At 42.9% G+C, this 15,538-nt stretch overlaps 1 protein-coding gene across 5 annotated transcripts in view; it reads left to right on the plus strand.

Moving 5' to 3' along the window:
- Nucleotides 1-15,538, plus strand: part of lrba (LPS responsive beige-like anchor protein) — a 173,703-nt gene that overhangs the window by 57,099 nt on the left and 101,066 nt on the right. For all 5 annotated transcript variants that reach the window (XM_035637809.2, XM_035637807.2, XM_035637811.2 and 2 more), the window contains exons 30-34: nt 547-716; nt 2,492-2,576; nt 2,820-2,953; nt 3,758-3,819; nt 14,416-14,480. In XM_035637809.2, the coding sequence (XP_035493702.2) occupies nt 547-716; nt 2,492-2,576; nt 2,820-2,953; nt 3,758-3,819; nt 14,416-14,480 (516 nt within the window). The remainder of the gene's footprint in view (nt 1-546; nt 717-2,491; nt 2,577-2,819; nt 2,954-3,757; nt 3,820-14,415; nt 14,481-15,538) is intronic.

Raw genomic sequence — 15,538 nt, forward strand, 5'->3', positions numbered from 1 at the left:
TGAAACCATAAAATCTGCATCAAATACTTTCTTCATTCGTCTTTTGTATCAAAGTATGCTTTGCACATAACTTAAAGTTTTGTGTATGGCAGGTAACTGCAGGTATAGTTTTTGACTGTGAATGTAAAATTCTTTTTTGGTTTCCAGCAAGATGAAATATTATGAACACATTCTGAGATACCGAAGGAGAGACATTTTTGTTTCTAGGTTTTCTAAAAGCTATTCCAAAGACTGGGCCAACAAGAAAAGAACCAAAACAGGGATATTGCATTTTATCAGAACTAGATTTGGTCAAAGAAAAAATTATCAATATGCAGGTGATCCATTGTTTTGTGGAAAGATAATTGTGATGATATTTTTAAAATACGAGGCTCTGTAACCGCTCTTCCAGCCTGCTGGGTTGATTATAGCCGGTATTTCCTCAGTTCCGCATTTGTATTGTTGTACATAAACGCTCGTTGTGAACCGGCTCCATCAGCATTTTTCCTACAATAGCTCAGTCAGGGTTACAATAAAATTAATAATTTGTCTCGTATCTCTCTACAGAAGCGTCGTCGTTGCACCCAAGAAAGCAGGCATGACGCCATCTCCAGGCACTTCCACTCACGTCCCAGCAGCCACTGCAGCCTCTGTGTCCGCTGGGACCCCCATGGACAGCGTCGCCGTGGTATCTTCTGGCGATGCCTCCGAGAGCGCCTCTGCAGACTCTGCAGCTTGTGAGTGCACGTGTTCGCGCGCACACACACACACACATACACACACCAATATTGACGAGTCAGTGTTAGTGCGAGGACAGCTACGACGTAGCCTGGATGAATCCGCTGTGAAAATGTCAATATTTATTTAGAAATTGTTCTTCTTTTGTGTCCGGCAGAATGATATTGATGTGTTGGTACAATGTTAATCCAGTTACCACAGGACGGAGAGGACAGCAGGGGAAATTACAATCACACAACATTTTGGCTTTGTTTCAAATCAAAAACATGTATAAAATGGAAAAAAAATGCAATATATATAAAATACTGTTTTAAATGTAAACACAAAATTAACAATAAATTGGGCAGGAATTTTAGTATTCGGAATATTACATTACAGTGATCTCTGATACGGGATGAATGAAGTTTAATTATTAAAATCATTCATTTTTTGATCGCAACCTTATGAGCACATTAACTCCTCTCGTTTTCTTATTCAACAGTGACATTAAATTATGTTGGCCATTTCTTTTTGTCACCTTTCTGCATGTGTGACTGTGTATAAATGTGTCATGTTGTGTGTGTGCAAGAGGGGAGGGAGTGACATGAGCAAGGGATTTGTGGGTTTTAGGAATTCTTCCATTTGCTGTAGAATCAGATAGGAGTATGTGTGTGAATGTGCGTGCGTGTGCATGTGAACAATAACTGTTGAAGCTGTATGCATCAGTTGTTTGGTGTCAGTGAGCAGAGTTGAGTAAACATGCTTTCTGAGCGTGTGTGTTTTAGTGGGGCAGTGGGAGGACTAATGGGGCCGTTCATTTACTCCTTTTTGTTTGAAGGAGCTACTTCAGCTCGAGAGGGACACTCTCACCGGGCCCACATGGCACTGTTTAACACCTTACATGCACACATACACACACACACACACACACTCACACACACACACACACACACATTCCAGCCCACATTACACTGTCTGTCATTCCTTAAGAGTTATCCCTGCTCGGAGACCGTCCTGGCTGGAAAAACAAGCCCGCTGAAACACCAGAGGAATCCCCCTCCTCCATATTCAACTGGGCATTAGCTTATTTATGAGCCACAGGGAAGTGAATTTACTGCCAGATCAATCAAACATGGACTTTGTACCTTGTGCGCCTCCGTCTCCAGAATGAAGTCGTAAAGCACATTTTAGTTGTTTAATGAAACGGTCACAAAAACAGCCCAGAGGGGTAAATTGGTATGTAATGACTTAATGAGGAAAAACAATTCAAAAAACGAAAAAGCCATTTTTAAAAAAAATCTCACATTCCTACACAGGTGTAAGACAATTACATGTGCACTTATTTAGAACAAATATATTCCACACGTCTTTTATATATACGGCCGAAAATGTATAAAGACTATTCAAAAATGATCACACTGCCGAAGGTATGACCACAGCTGACAGTGAAATCTGTAAAAGTTTCCATCATGAACCCTAAACCTAACCTCACGAGTACAACATCATCCACTATCAAACCATAAAATTATACTTGTACCCCCACTTGCCCTATGCGACCATAAATCCCCCTTTTCTATATATTTGAATGGAGACTATTGTATTATTTCATAAGAGGCATGTTTCCACACAGGTTTATGGTGCTACCCTGGTTGTATGATAAATTGCTGTGTTTTTCTGTGTGTGTGCGCGCATGTGTGTGCGTGTGTATGTGTGCATGTGTGTGTATATGTGTGCAGCGTCCTATTCTTGTCCAACATCCAGACTAATAACAGAGTTCTTTGGTTTCTCCCTATAGCAGGCGGCCAGGTTCCAGCCAGCGCTAGCCTGCCATCTGTCCCCCCACTCTCCCCTGTGACCCAGAACACAGCCCCCAATATGAGGTGATTCATCTTCCTTTCTCCCTCTCCTTCTCTCACGTGCATACACATACACACACAAACACACACACTCACACACACACACACACTGATTGTTTCCTCGTGCTAATTTAAATTTTTACACAAAACAGACTTTTATTCATTTATTTATTTTTTACACTTGGCATTTTCTAGAATTTATATAGAGTTGCATGCCAATTTGTATTGTTTTCATGAGCTGTTTGCCTTTCATTCCCACATTTCCAGTATCTCCGAGCGTCTGGAGCACGCTCTGGAGAAGGCGGCTCCACTGCTGAGAGAGATATTTGTGGACTTTGCCCCCTTTCTCTCTCGGACCCTGCTGGGCAGCCACGGACAAGAGCTCCTTATCGAGGGCACAAGTGAGTTCACCTGCATGGAGATGCAGCACAGAAACACACTCTGTGTTTTGAAAATGTCATGACATTGGATCGGACTGTCCCCCCAAAAAAACCTTTGGGATGATACATCTTATAAACGCCGTCCTCATTTAAATGCAATAACGTCTCCGGCCCCGTTGTTAATCCAATACCATGATGAGTGCACGTTGAGCCGAGAGCTGGTCGTCGCGCTGAAGGTTTCCAGGGGGCCGGGTCAGAGGCCAGGCCACTAATAGCAGTGTTTGGGATGTCTGCTGCCACCAAACAAAATGGAAAGTTGATTGATAGCTGCAGGGGGGCCTGAAGAGAAGGCAGGGGGAGGTGTGTGTGTGTGTGTGTGTGTGTATGCGCTTGTGCATGCATGTGTGTTTGTGTGCATGTGTGTCCATGTCATATGAAGAGCAACTGAAAGACCAAAGGCTGCTTTTCCCTCGTACCGTCTGTGCCTCCACGGCAGACTCTGGACACTCTAGTGGCCCCCTGCCCTCTAAAAGCCTAGGGCTCGCCATTAGGGATCAATGGGACATATGCTGGCCAATTCGGGCCTGTAATACAAGGCCCAAATATGTATTAGTTTACAGTAACATCATGTCAGCTCATTAGGCCCATTAATACTCTCTGCTCCCTCGCAGATGGCACAATGTTGGGTAGTTCCTCGTCTGTTTGTGCATGTTCGTATAGATTCTTGTTCCACAATTATGCAAAAAGCTTTATGAAAATGAATAAATAAATAAACCACGCAAAATAATTGTAATTCTGACTCCCTTTGTTTCATTTTTTCTCCAGGCCTGATGTGTATGAAGTCCAGCAGCTCAGTAGTGGAGCTCGTCATGCTTCTGTGTTCACAGGCAAGTCTGGCATCTTTATCTTTTCTTATCCTCGTCTGCTTACCCCCCTCCCCCCCGATCTGATTTATCGGGCTCACCTTGAGTGCAGTAAATCCACAGCCCAGAGTGGACAGTGAGCCATCCAGCGTCTTATCTTTCCTCCACACCACCGTGTCTACCTTTCCACACTCAACCCCATCTCCGAGTGAGGGCAGGGAAACCGGAGAGAAGGCATCTTTGACCGCAAATATTGGTTTGAGGGTCAAGGGTGGCCGACCTGTCCATGTCACCTTTGACCCGAGCACTGGCCCTCGTGGCCTCGGCCAAACTGATGAGAAGGGATAATGTAGATTTGATGGTGCTTTGCATTGATTATCCCTCTCTCCTCTGTTGTCTTGTGGGTGTTTTGTTGCCAAGTTTATTTAGCTGCTGTCGGATTCATGAATACTAATTCAGGGATCATAAGCAGGCGTGGGCGGATCAATGATTGGGGATGTCGATGGATCACTCCACGATGGCTGATTACCATTAAGAGACACAAAGCCGCTGATGGCGGTCAAGTTACCGCGTGTGAACCTAAATACAGTACATTTACTTGTTAATGCTTTTCACACAAAAAGGTGTATTTATTCAATGTATTCATAGTGTAACACAAACAAACATTAGCCCTCGTGTACACACAGTGACAAGGACAACAGATAATAACTGTCCTCTTGCCCTGTTTGTTTGTGTTTTTTCCATTTAAATCACCTCATGGAAAAAAAAGCAAAGATATCGAATAATACAAAAACACATCTGATTAATGACACACCTCTCACCAATGCGCTCTGCTTTTTTTATCAGCTTTATTTTCTAAAGAAATGGTGCCTGTCATCTGGCTTTTTTTCCCTACCACCTCATCCCCCTTTTTGACCCATATGCCCTGTTTGGTTCCCATTATTCACTCGGTTTCTTCTCTAAAAAAATGTAATTCAGTCAGATTACACATCTGCTCGCATGTCAGTGGGTGCGCGTGGATTTGCGCTAGTGGGACGCGCGGAGGGAATGTGAGCTCCGTAATGTCCAGAGAAGAAGGTATAGCAGGAGTGAAAGCTAGATAGAAAAACCAAAGAGGGAAGAATGACAGGCTCTAATGCACCTATTTGTCATATCTGTCAGGGTGTTGTTTAATGCTAATCTAATCAAAGGCAGAATCTCGGTGATTGCTCTGCTGCACAGCTCATGCCTCGCTTTGGTCCCCAGCCCAAGCTATTTCTTCCTTTCTCCGAGCTCCAAGCTACCCCACCCAATCGCTACAGCACACACACACACACACACACACACACACACACCCACACACACACACACACACACACACACACACACACACACACACACACACACACACACTCTGTCTCTCACGCTCTCTCTGTCTCTCAGCGAGAGGAGCAGGGATTGGCCAGCGTCGTGTTGATTGCTTCAATAAATCATCCAACCAAATTCTCTCACAGCTAATGCAAATGTAATTTTATTGTTGTGTAAAGGGGAGAAGGAGCGAGGAGGGGAAGGGGAGAGAAGGTAGGGGCCATGCACTGCTTCTCACCAGGGAAAAGAGGAAACCAGGGACAGACTTTCCTCTGGGCAAAATTACGATGTATAATTATTTGTGTGTTGGTTCCCCTGGTGGGGCGGCGAGAGTGAGTCGGTGCCGTGATTGATGACATTATTTAGTAAAGTTTGTTGGGCCCTCTGGCACAGGAAGCACTCAATTCCCCCCACAGGAAGTGGCTCTGCAGCCATCTTGTGACTCATTCCTGCCTTCGAGACAACCAATGGAGGGGAGTACATGGAGATGATTTTGATTGATTTTTTTTCTCCTTTTCACACCCCCACCACCTTCACACCTCCATCGGAGATGTGATGCGATAGCGTCTCCTGTGAAATTTTAATTAATTTCCCGAGCTTTGAGATGGAGTGGAGCCGGGGTGAAGGGTCGGGAGGCTGGGGACTGCAGAGCAGTTTTTAATCAGGGATCTTATGAAAGTTGCATTGGTGGCCACATCAGCTTGGCATTGAGGAGGGGATTGTAAACCGCTGTTTGATAGTGCTCCGTTTCTAAACAAGTACAACAGTGCTCCCAATTAAAGGACCATTTTGATCAGACATTAACTGCTGGGGTGGCATGCTGCCTTATTCTCTGCTGTAATATTGATCCTGAATATACAAAGTGAGGATTAATGATCATAAACTGCTGTTGTAACAGAGTGCCGCTCGAAAAAAAAAGTATTATCGTTCTGCACTTGGCCTCGGTGTATTCACACTATACCATGTTTCAGGGTTTACTAGCATTTAATTATATAATGTTGATTAATCAGAGGTAATCTGATTCCTCAATTAATTGTCTGATCTATTAAATTTCAGATTTAAATTCAATTTTTGCTTTAAAAGAAGGATGAATCCAGCATTTAAGTCCCAGATTATGCCATAATACTAACTGTTGTAGTCTGTAGCAACTCTACAAATCAGATTTTTTCATTATTGTATTGTAACAATAGTTAGATTTCTCTTAAAGTTAGCAGTGGTCCATTTCTATTTGATTTGACCAACTCCAATAAGTATATAAAGCGTTGGTGCTAATTAGATCATTTTAAATAAAGGTTGAAAAGATTAATTGAATGTGATGGCTTCCTCAAAGGTCTTGCATATTACATGAATATCATAAGAATGCACCACGTCTACTGAGGGTCTCGGATGTGAAGAGCCACTCTCCCCCCTCCCTCCATGCCCCTGATTCACTTTGACAGTTTCACTCTCCCTCTCACACTTGTTTTCTCCCGTCTTTGTCATATTTACGGCCAGCCTGTTGTTTCCTGGGTGCACTTCGTGAAATGGCTTCCACCCAAAACATCTGATTAATAAATAATGCGCCGGGACAAGGGAAAGCGCTTCCCATTGCGCTGGCTGCCGTCCGTCCAGAGCTTTGAGAAATCATCTCATCCGATACTGGACAGTCTACGATGAGCAGAGGCCCATAAATCTCTTCAGTAGCTGCATTTGTGTCCTGTAGATCAGCCATTATTGTCTGGCCCCTCTGTCAGCCCATCCATCCTTCTGCCATTTATCAGAGACGCATCCTGTACACGGAGTGGAAGGAAGGTAGAGAGAATTGTAGAGTGGAGGGGCGCTGGTTTGCTGATGGTCAACACCAGATTGGACAGGCGGCTCTTACTAACAGTAGCAGGGCCACGGTGTTGGAAAGTAGGATGTTGCTGTTGAATTTTTTGCCATGCTGGCACGGCAATGCCTTTCTGTCAGTCGGTCAGTCAGCCCACCACTTTGATCCTGACTCAAACAATTATCAGATCGATGGCCATGACATTTTGTGCATCCCTGGATGAATCCGTCTCTGGTGAGCCCCGACTTTTTCTCAAGTGCCACCAGCAAGTCACATTTTTTCAATTATTCTGTGAAATAACTCAACATTTACCAGATAGATTTGAACAAAATGTGGTCCAAACATTAATTTCCCCCTTAGAATAAATCCTCCTGACATTTTTATGTAACACAACAGATAGTCATAATTCCAATTAATGCGATACTTTCGATTTATGAACAAAAACCCTCAGAACCAATGATATTTCCATCACATTTAGCTATTCTTCGTTTTTGGAGCTAATTAGAAAGGAATTGTTTTGCTTACACAATAATCTAAGATTGTGTGCTAAACATAAGCATGAAAGCATTGTCAGTGTTGGTGCATTAGCATGCTGAGGCTAGCATTAAGCTGAAAAGACCATTTAGCCAAGATGCTAGCATGGTTGTAGAGTCCTAATCTCATTGGGCTGGGAGCAGAAAACTCAAAGATTAATCTGAGTAATCCTTTGATATACATTATTCAGGAACTATATGTTTACCGTGTAAGAAGTTATTATTTTGGAATATGCGGTGTTTTATTGAACGTCTTTGGTCAACTCCTACACTGTCTGTGATCTGAGCAAATAGCATTTTGTCGCGACCACCGATGCGTATAATCCTTTAGTAGTAATTCAATAACCTCCATGTTAACTTGCTAATCCGATGACCACACATTATCATATACGTTCCGTAGCCAGTCTCACCAAAGTTAACCTGTTTAACAGATGGACACCTCTCTCTCTCTCTCTCTGTCTGTCAGCACGGAGAAAGACATTGACCTCCCCAAACACTGGGCTCCCCCTGACCCTTGACCCTCTGACCTCCAGGTTAGAAGTAGCGAGCAGCGGAGGCATAGAAGTTTAAACCCCTGTAGTCGCGGAACAAGGCAGGAGTGCGTGGAAGCGATGTTCAATACAGTGTGTAGTATAGTCTGACAAACAAGGCAAACAACCAGCACGTTGAACCATAGGCACACTTCACCTTTGTATGTTTTATTAAGTATTCACAAGTTGCTTTCTAAGTTGCTCATTCTAAATGTTGGTGAAAGTGGAGTCTGATGTTTGAGTCGCTAAATAGTCATTTATATCTGTCAAGTGGACATATTTCTTCTTCTCTGCAGTAAGTGAGGCTTTGATGGATCAAGAGCAGAGTGTGTTGTATTAACCACATGCGGAGGCCGAAGAGGTGAGAGAAGTGGCGAGGAATGTGATGAAACCGAGGGACAAAAATACTTTCCCCGTCGTTTCCCTCGCAGTCAGACGCACGCCCCACTGTGCAGCTAAAGAGGCACACAAGGTTCAAGATCAGTGCAAATCAAAGTGTTATTTCTCGATCCCCTCCCCGGTCGCCCTCGCCCCGTGATCCGCTCCGCTGCCTCTTTACAGCCGTGCCACGCGGCTCAGTGTCCCCGCCATCACTCTCCAGTTCCGAGGATAATACCGCGCTGTATATTCTTTGAAAATGGACTCTCCTGTGAGATCTAGAGAAAACACAGTAACACCAACTGGCACTTAATTCTCACAGGCTCCCTATCGTTGCCAACTATGCAGCCAGATCAGGGGCGGCAGGGGTTTTCTGTGTCGGAGGAGCTGGGGGTCAAGGGGGGCTTCCTGACAGGAAGTGAAGTCTAGCTGAGAGGGGAGAATAAGACGGGAGACTCCTTAGAGCAAAAAAAAATTAAAAAAAATAAAAAGACAAGGAAAAAATTGAGTGGCTTTTAATTTGGCTGCTAGCCGGTTTTACCGTCAGCTGGCTTCAAGTGGCACGGGACTGGAGGGCCTCAAGTGGCATGAATGGTTGGTTATTTATACACAACATATAATCGTGTTTCAAATAAATGAATTTCCCTGACAGAGCCCTTTCCTCCTGACAGACGCTGTTAGTGTAATGTTTTCCTGCCAGACAGGTCCCGTTATAAGACCTTGGAATGCATCCCTATGGTTCTCCCCCTGCTATCCTCTCTCAGCCGTCCCGCTGATAAAAAATCCCGTCGGGGCTCCTTCCTTCAGACCTGCATTTTTCATATCGTAAAACAAATACCCAAATCTTGGACATTTCAATCGAGTTATCCTAAATCCTACGTCGGAGGCCAAATCCAGTATTTAGAGTTTGGCAAAGTCAATTTGACAACCACTGTACTCAGAGATTTTAATAGGGCTGCCTGGGACAATCTCTTGGCAGCACAGAGGTTCATACAGGTATGTAGTCGTTGCTCAGTACTGATATTTAAGTTTTAATGTGGGCTTGTATTAAAACAGCTGGTATTAAAATGCTCAGTCTGAGGACATAACTGACAGACGCCTTGTTCTTGTAAATATGATGGTGGACAGATCTTCTTGCCAATTAGATGAGTCTTGGTTCCAGGCGTATCTATGACTTGTGTCGTGTTTCTTGAGCAATAACCGGCCTTTTGAATATATTTCATCTTTTGTAAAGCCAATGGCACAAGTAGAATAACTTTGGATGTATACAATTAGTCAGAAATGAGGGACACTTTGAACAAATTTCTTTTCTGGTTGTAAATGTAAATGGAGCGCTACAGGCCTAAATAACATTTGCTCCCAGGCTGCGAGGAAACTATATGATTGGTCAAAAAGGCTGTTTAATAATGACACGATTAGCTTAAAGTAGGTACATTCTTTTTGTTCTTTTATATCTTTTTTTCACCTCTTCCTGTCAAACCCACAAGAAAAGGATAAGGACTTTTTTCTTGATCTTCCAATGCTGGCTTCTTGTTGCCAATGCAATGAACAAGCTAACATATGCAAAAACAAATATATATTCCATCGCTTGAGTTTCTAAACACATCTGCATTTGAAATGCTTTGATGCCGTCGACTTATAAGCCTTAACTATATTACGGCCATGAACAATATGATTCCAATACGTTTTAAATCACAACATTTAGCAAATGCACGATACGTGTCTCCAGATGAGATGGCTGGAAATGTTTACTGATGTTAGGGCTAAGCTGAGAAGACATGAACAGATGTATGATTTAAAAAAAACAGTCTGCACTGTTGCCTAAATTTGTTTGTGTGTTGTGTTGTTGTGATGCAAAAATATGCAAAAAACTCCTGTGTCCAGAACAGTCTAGACCTGTAATTCTTGTCAAAATAAATAAATTGAAATGAGAAAACAGCAGTGAAAACTGAACATCTGGTCCCGTTGGAGCTGAAACATCTGCACGGCGTTCAAGTATTTTTGTTTCTGCGTGTTTGAAATCCACTGGCATTAATCTGAATCAACCAGATACTTGGTTGCGAGAGGTTAAAAGTGGATTCTTTAAACAGGAATCCCTTCCTTTTTAATGATGCAGCCCTGCCTCATGAAATTTACTGTATGTATTTATGAATTTCGCTCAAGCATGCTCTTCATGCACACCTCAAATGATCTAACATGTTTTTGGTTTGTCTCTTGTAAGTATGGGAAGGTTTTCGCTTCCTGTCCTTTCACTCTTTTGTATTTGTGTAGCCGTGAAAGTGTGAATCCATGAAGCTTGCGCAGACCCTGAAACATAAATATTTGCTGCAGCATAAATATTTTGACATAAGTAAATATTCTCTCAGCTGTGAATTTGATCACGCAAACACCAATACGAGTGTCTGTTTTTCTTTAAGCCGATACCATATGAACACGCACATGTAGACTGTTGAGAGCCAGAGTAGACACATGGGTGTCAAGTTATTCGCACGCACACACGCACGCACGCACGCACGCACGCACGCACGCACACACACACACACACACACACACACACACACACACACACACACACACACACACACACACACACACACACACACACACACACACAGTGTTTTAGACACAGCAGCAAGAACATGCAGCAAACTACCGAACGTCTGCATTAGTCAGTCAGAAAAGTGATGATGAGTGACACATTCGATAGTTTGTGCGAACAGTAATTTGAACGTTTTGTCTCTGTCTTAGTCGTCTGCACATATGGCTGCACTTTGCTTTTTTTTTTTTACTCATTGTTGATATCAGATTTTCATAAACACATGGGTCACTCAGCTGTAATAAACCGTTTCCTCCTCTGTTCTTTTTCGTGGTCGTCAGTGGACAAAGGTCTAATTCAAAATGTCTCCATTTGAAAACCAACTTTGCGTTACGGACGTCACTGGCAGATTTATTTGAATGAATTGACCGCGTTGTAAAATGTGCATTTTGTTTCTGTTTTTTAAATGCTTTAGTCTTATTGCAATCTTACCCAAACATGTAACTCTTACACATTTTCTACATTTGAAGAAAATCAGTAGCTCTCAGCCTCTTTCATTTTCCTTGTGCTGCACTAGCCTGTCATGTTCAGCGTGAGGATTTATGCTTTTGTCGTCTCATCTAAAGTTGTATTCCCATTGCCTGTCAAATCAACAAATACTTCTGATTAGGAGTGATGCCACCGAAAAGCACAACTGACTTATTTATTATTTCGGGAGACCTGAGGCATTTCTTTCTTCAGTGTTGGAAAATGTTTTCCTTGTGTTGTGGCAAGCCTAATGTCTGAAAGGCGATTTTTTTCTTTCTCTTTTGCTCAGGAGGTCTGTGTTTTCTCACTGGTGGTAGTGGTATATTTAGATGTTGATTATGGATAATCAGCTGTAATGACGGAAGTGCATGGCATGTGTGTTTAGACTCAATGCCACCGTGATCATGGAACACAGACCATACAGAGCTCCCTTATTCACTTTAGATTGAGACGGGCATTTCCATGAGTAGATTCAAATTTCATTCATACACACCCTCACACGCAAATTTAAAAAAAAATGATTTTTTTTAAATCAACAAAATGTTTCCACTACTAGTCATATTTGATATCAACAAAAATCCATTGAGAAGGTTCCGGTCAGGATAATGACACAGCCTCTCTCTCATCCTATCATCTGTAAGGAGGTCAGGTTAAAGGTGAGAGGTCACAAATGGCTGCTTGTATCCTCTCATCAGGAGTGCTGTGGTCATGGCCCCTATCGCGGCCATAAAAGCTGTGACACCGCTGACCAGGGTGGCCAAAATCCAATATTCTATCACTGACCTGTCCCTGTTTCCTTTTTGTCATCGGGAGATGTCCCTCAGATCGGGGTCATTGCTTTTTTAATTCAACTAGAAGAGCCGTTTCTTAGCACATAATGACACCATTAGTCTTGCTATCACCTTTGTCAGTGTCCACGAAATGCCAATGGCCTCAACGCCGCTCGTCAAACTTAATTTAGAACCGAAGCCTCTCGGAGCGATAATCTATTTTTATTTCTGCTGAAGAAGCATTTAGTTTTTTTATTTTGTCAGACCCCTGCGTCGACGTCCCGAGGATTTAGAAAGACATCGCATAAAGGAAATTTAATGTTACCGTTTCTCTGGAGAGTACAACTCTATTTACGGCTTCTCTTCCTGTGGCATTTATTTGAAATCCGGCCAGTGAGAGTCTGTCCCAGTCTGGACCGTCCCCACAGCCGCAGGCTAACACTCATGGTTAATGTCCTTCAACTATAGTCTATGCTTCAACCAGAAAGTCCCAAGGCTGCTCTCACACTTCCTCCTAAGCAAAGCAATCCCGAGCTGCAAAACCCTCTGCCAGTACTCAACTCCAAAACATTGTTTCCACTCTCAAGCCCAGACTCTTATTCCCTCTGTGCCCTCTTTTATTTGGAAAATACTGTAAACACGGTCAATGCCAATACAGTCCTGAAGGATAAAAAGCAGTTGTGAATTGAGGTTAAGTGTTAGGTTGTTGTTGTCTGCATGACGTGCAGTTGGTTACAGAGTGACGGTGCGCAGGCTCCTCAGGAGAATGGCTTCCCTCGGCCTGACGCGTGATTGGTTGTGATGGTGTTGTGCATTTGTTGTGCTGAAAGGGGAAAAACTCAAATATGCACAAATGTGTTTGGATGTGTATTTGAATTTCTTGTAAGTTGATCTTTCCTTCCTCCTGGCGGCGCTGATATCCCCGTCCCCGCGGGCCCTCGAGGTTTAGGGAAAGGCCAGTCTCTACATAAACACACAGTTTCCTCTATCGGCTCGAGAGACGATGACAGCAGAGGTCACAAAGGTTCTCGCTTCGATTCACGTACATTTCACTTCATAGTTGTTTCACCAGTCATTGAAATTGGTCTAAGTGGTTGGACACTTTGTTGACGTGAGAAACTCTCATGATTCTTACTACCACTACTGAACGTACTGTCACACGTACAGAATGTCAAGAAATGATAGTAAAAGTTGTTAAATGTGCAGTGTGTTAAAGTTGTGATTAATGGTTTCTTAAAAGAGAAGTTTGGTAGTTCAGGCCTCTAAGCTGGTTTTTTTCTTTTGCTGTGTGTGTGCATAATTTGGTCGTCTCCCCAGAGAGGAAGAAGGGGAAAAAGCGCCGTGAGGTTCAGACAGGCCCCATGACCTTGTTGCTTTATTATTCTTTTGACGGTTTGCGTTGAAGGTGTTGAAATATTGAACAGAACATGGGAGACGATGACCGCTGAGTTTCCCCCCTCTCTCGTTGTCGCCTCGAAGTTGAGGATTTAAAGTCGCACGCGGCTGCGGTTGGATTGTTTAGACTGACACCTTGAACCATAACGTCGGTCAAAGAGAGGAGGAAACTTGCATATTTACTTATGATAAATGCACACTCAACACGGCTCTTTCGTCGCTTTCCGCTAGTTTGCCAGCTGATTATGTCGCCTGTGCTGTACCTTTTACAGATTATGTTCTATGTGATATTAGTGTTATTAATAGTCTGCCGTGGCCGGGAAGATTACCAGGTTGTACCTGGTTGTAAAAGCTTTCTTCAAGGTCTAATCACAAACATTTAGACATCTTGAAAAAGTCAATTAATTGAAGATTCATTAGTTGTTTCAGTAATTATTCAAGCAAAAGTGCAAAAACGATCCCTAGTTGCAGTTCTCAAATTGAGAAACAAAAGCAATTCTGAAGATGTAACCTTGGGTTTAGGACATTGTGATTGATGTTTTTCACTGTTTTTAGAAAATTTGTAGACCTACTGATTAATTGATCATTTGAATAAAGCTATTACACTTCCACTTTTAAGTAGCTTTTATGTTTTATACCATCACCCATGAAGTGCCATCACATTTGCTCTAGTTGTTTTCTTGAGTATATTCACTCTTAAAGCTGGTGAGGAATGTATTAGATTTGTGTCCCAACTTACAATTGGTAGAGTTATTTCTGCACCATCACTGATATTGCGTGTGTTTGCTTGTAGGAATGGCAGAACTCCATCCAGAAGAATGCAGGTCTCGCCTTTATCGAGTTGGTCAACGAAGGCAGGTAGGTAACTGCTAAGTGCTGTCCTCTCCTCTCCCCTCTCGCAGCAGCACTTCTTCATTATCCTTCCCCAACCTCAACCCTACTGGCCACTTTCCAATCTCCCAGTCCCCGGATCACATCACAGCCCCTCAGGCCTCCCGAGCTCCGTGAGGCCCTTGTGATGGGGTGGCTGTTCAAGATTCTGGACAACAATCAATGACTGGTGGTGTGGAGGGGGGCTTGGGAGAGTGAGGATGGGGGGACTCTTGAGTTCAAGGCTCCATTCAATACCTGCTCATCCCAGAGGGATTTGGCAGAAGGAGAGGGACTAGGTAGACGGTGACAGGGGCTCTGATTGCTGGTTTTCTCTGCGACACTGTGGAAATCGTTCTTGATTTCCCACTGACCCTCTGTCAGGTTATGCCTTTCTGCTTGAGCCTTTATCTGCCTGTAATCATCGCCTCTGTCGACTTTTTCTCTTTTTTAAATTGTTGTTTCAGTTATGCATTTCCGAGTACAACTCTCTCATTCCCACACCGGCTCCTCTTACTCTTAATCTCTCATCAGTTTCTGATTTAGAGGCTCAGCCTTCCCATTATCGATCCTCACCTTTTCGTCGGCAGAGGCTAATCCACAGCAAAGCTTATGGGACTAGCAGTGCAGTCATCCGACCTGTTTGTGCAGGACAGGATTTGTAGTTCACCTTAATGAGGTGGCTCTTAGTCCACCACAGCTCATAATGGAAACCTGCATTCATTCATTCATGTAAACCCAGATGCCTGAAATGAAAGTACTTAAAATCAGAAAATGACTATTCAAACAATTCACAGTTTGAATTTAAAAAACAACGTTCACGATTGCCAAAGTTTCCTACAGCACTGACAAGCCGTCAATCTATTTATCCAATATGAATCAAGTTATTAGAGTTGAAATTATTAGTCGATTCATTCATTCAACTAGTTTAGTGACAGAAGATTCTTTTTTTGTTTCTATTAACATAGTCACTATAACATTGTCAGTTATTGTTTTACAAAACTGTACTTTAGTTGTCTCCAGGTAGAGATTGTTAGTTTTAAGTA

This window comes from Scophthalmus maximus, chromosome 8, assembly GCF_022379125.1.
Source record: "Scophthalmus maximus strain ysfricsl-2021 chromosome 8, ASM2237912v1, whole genome shotgun sequence".
NCBI lineage: Eukaryota > Metazoa > Chordata > Actinopteri > Pleuronectiformes > Scophthalmidae > Scophthalmus > Scophthalmus maximus.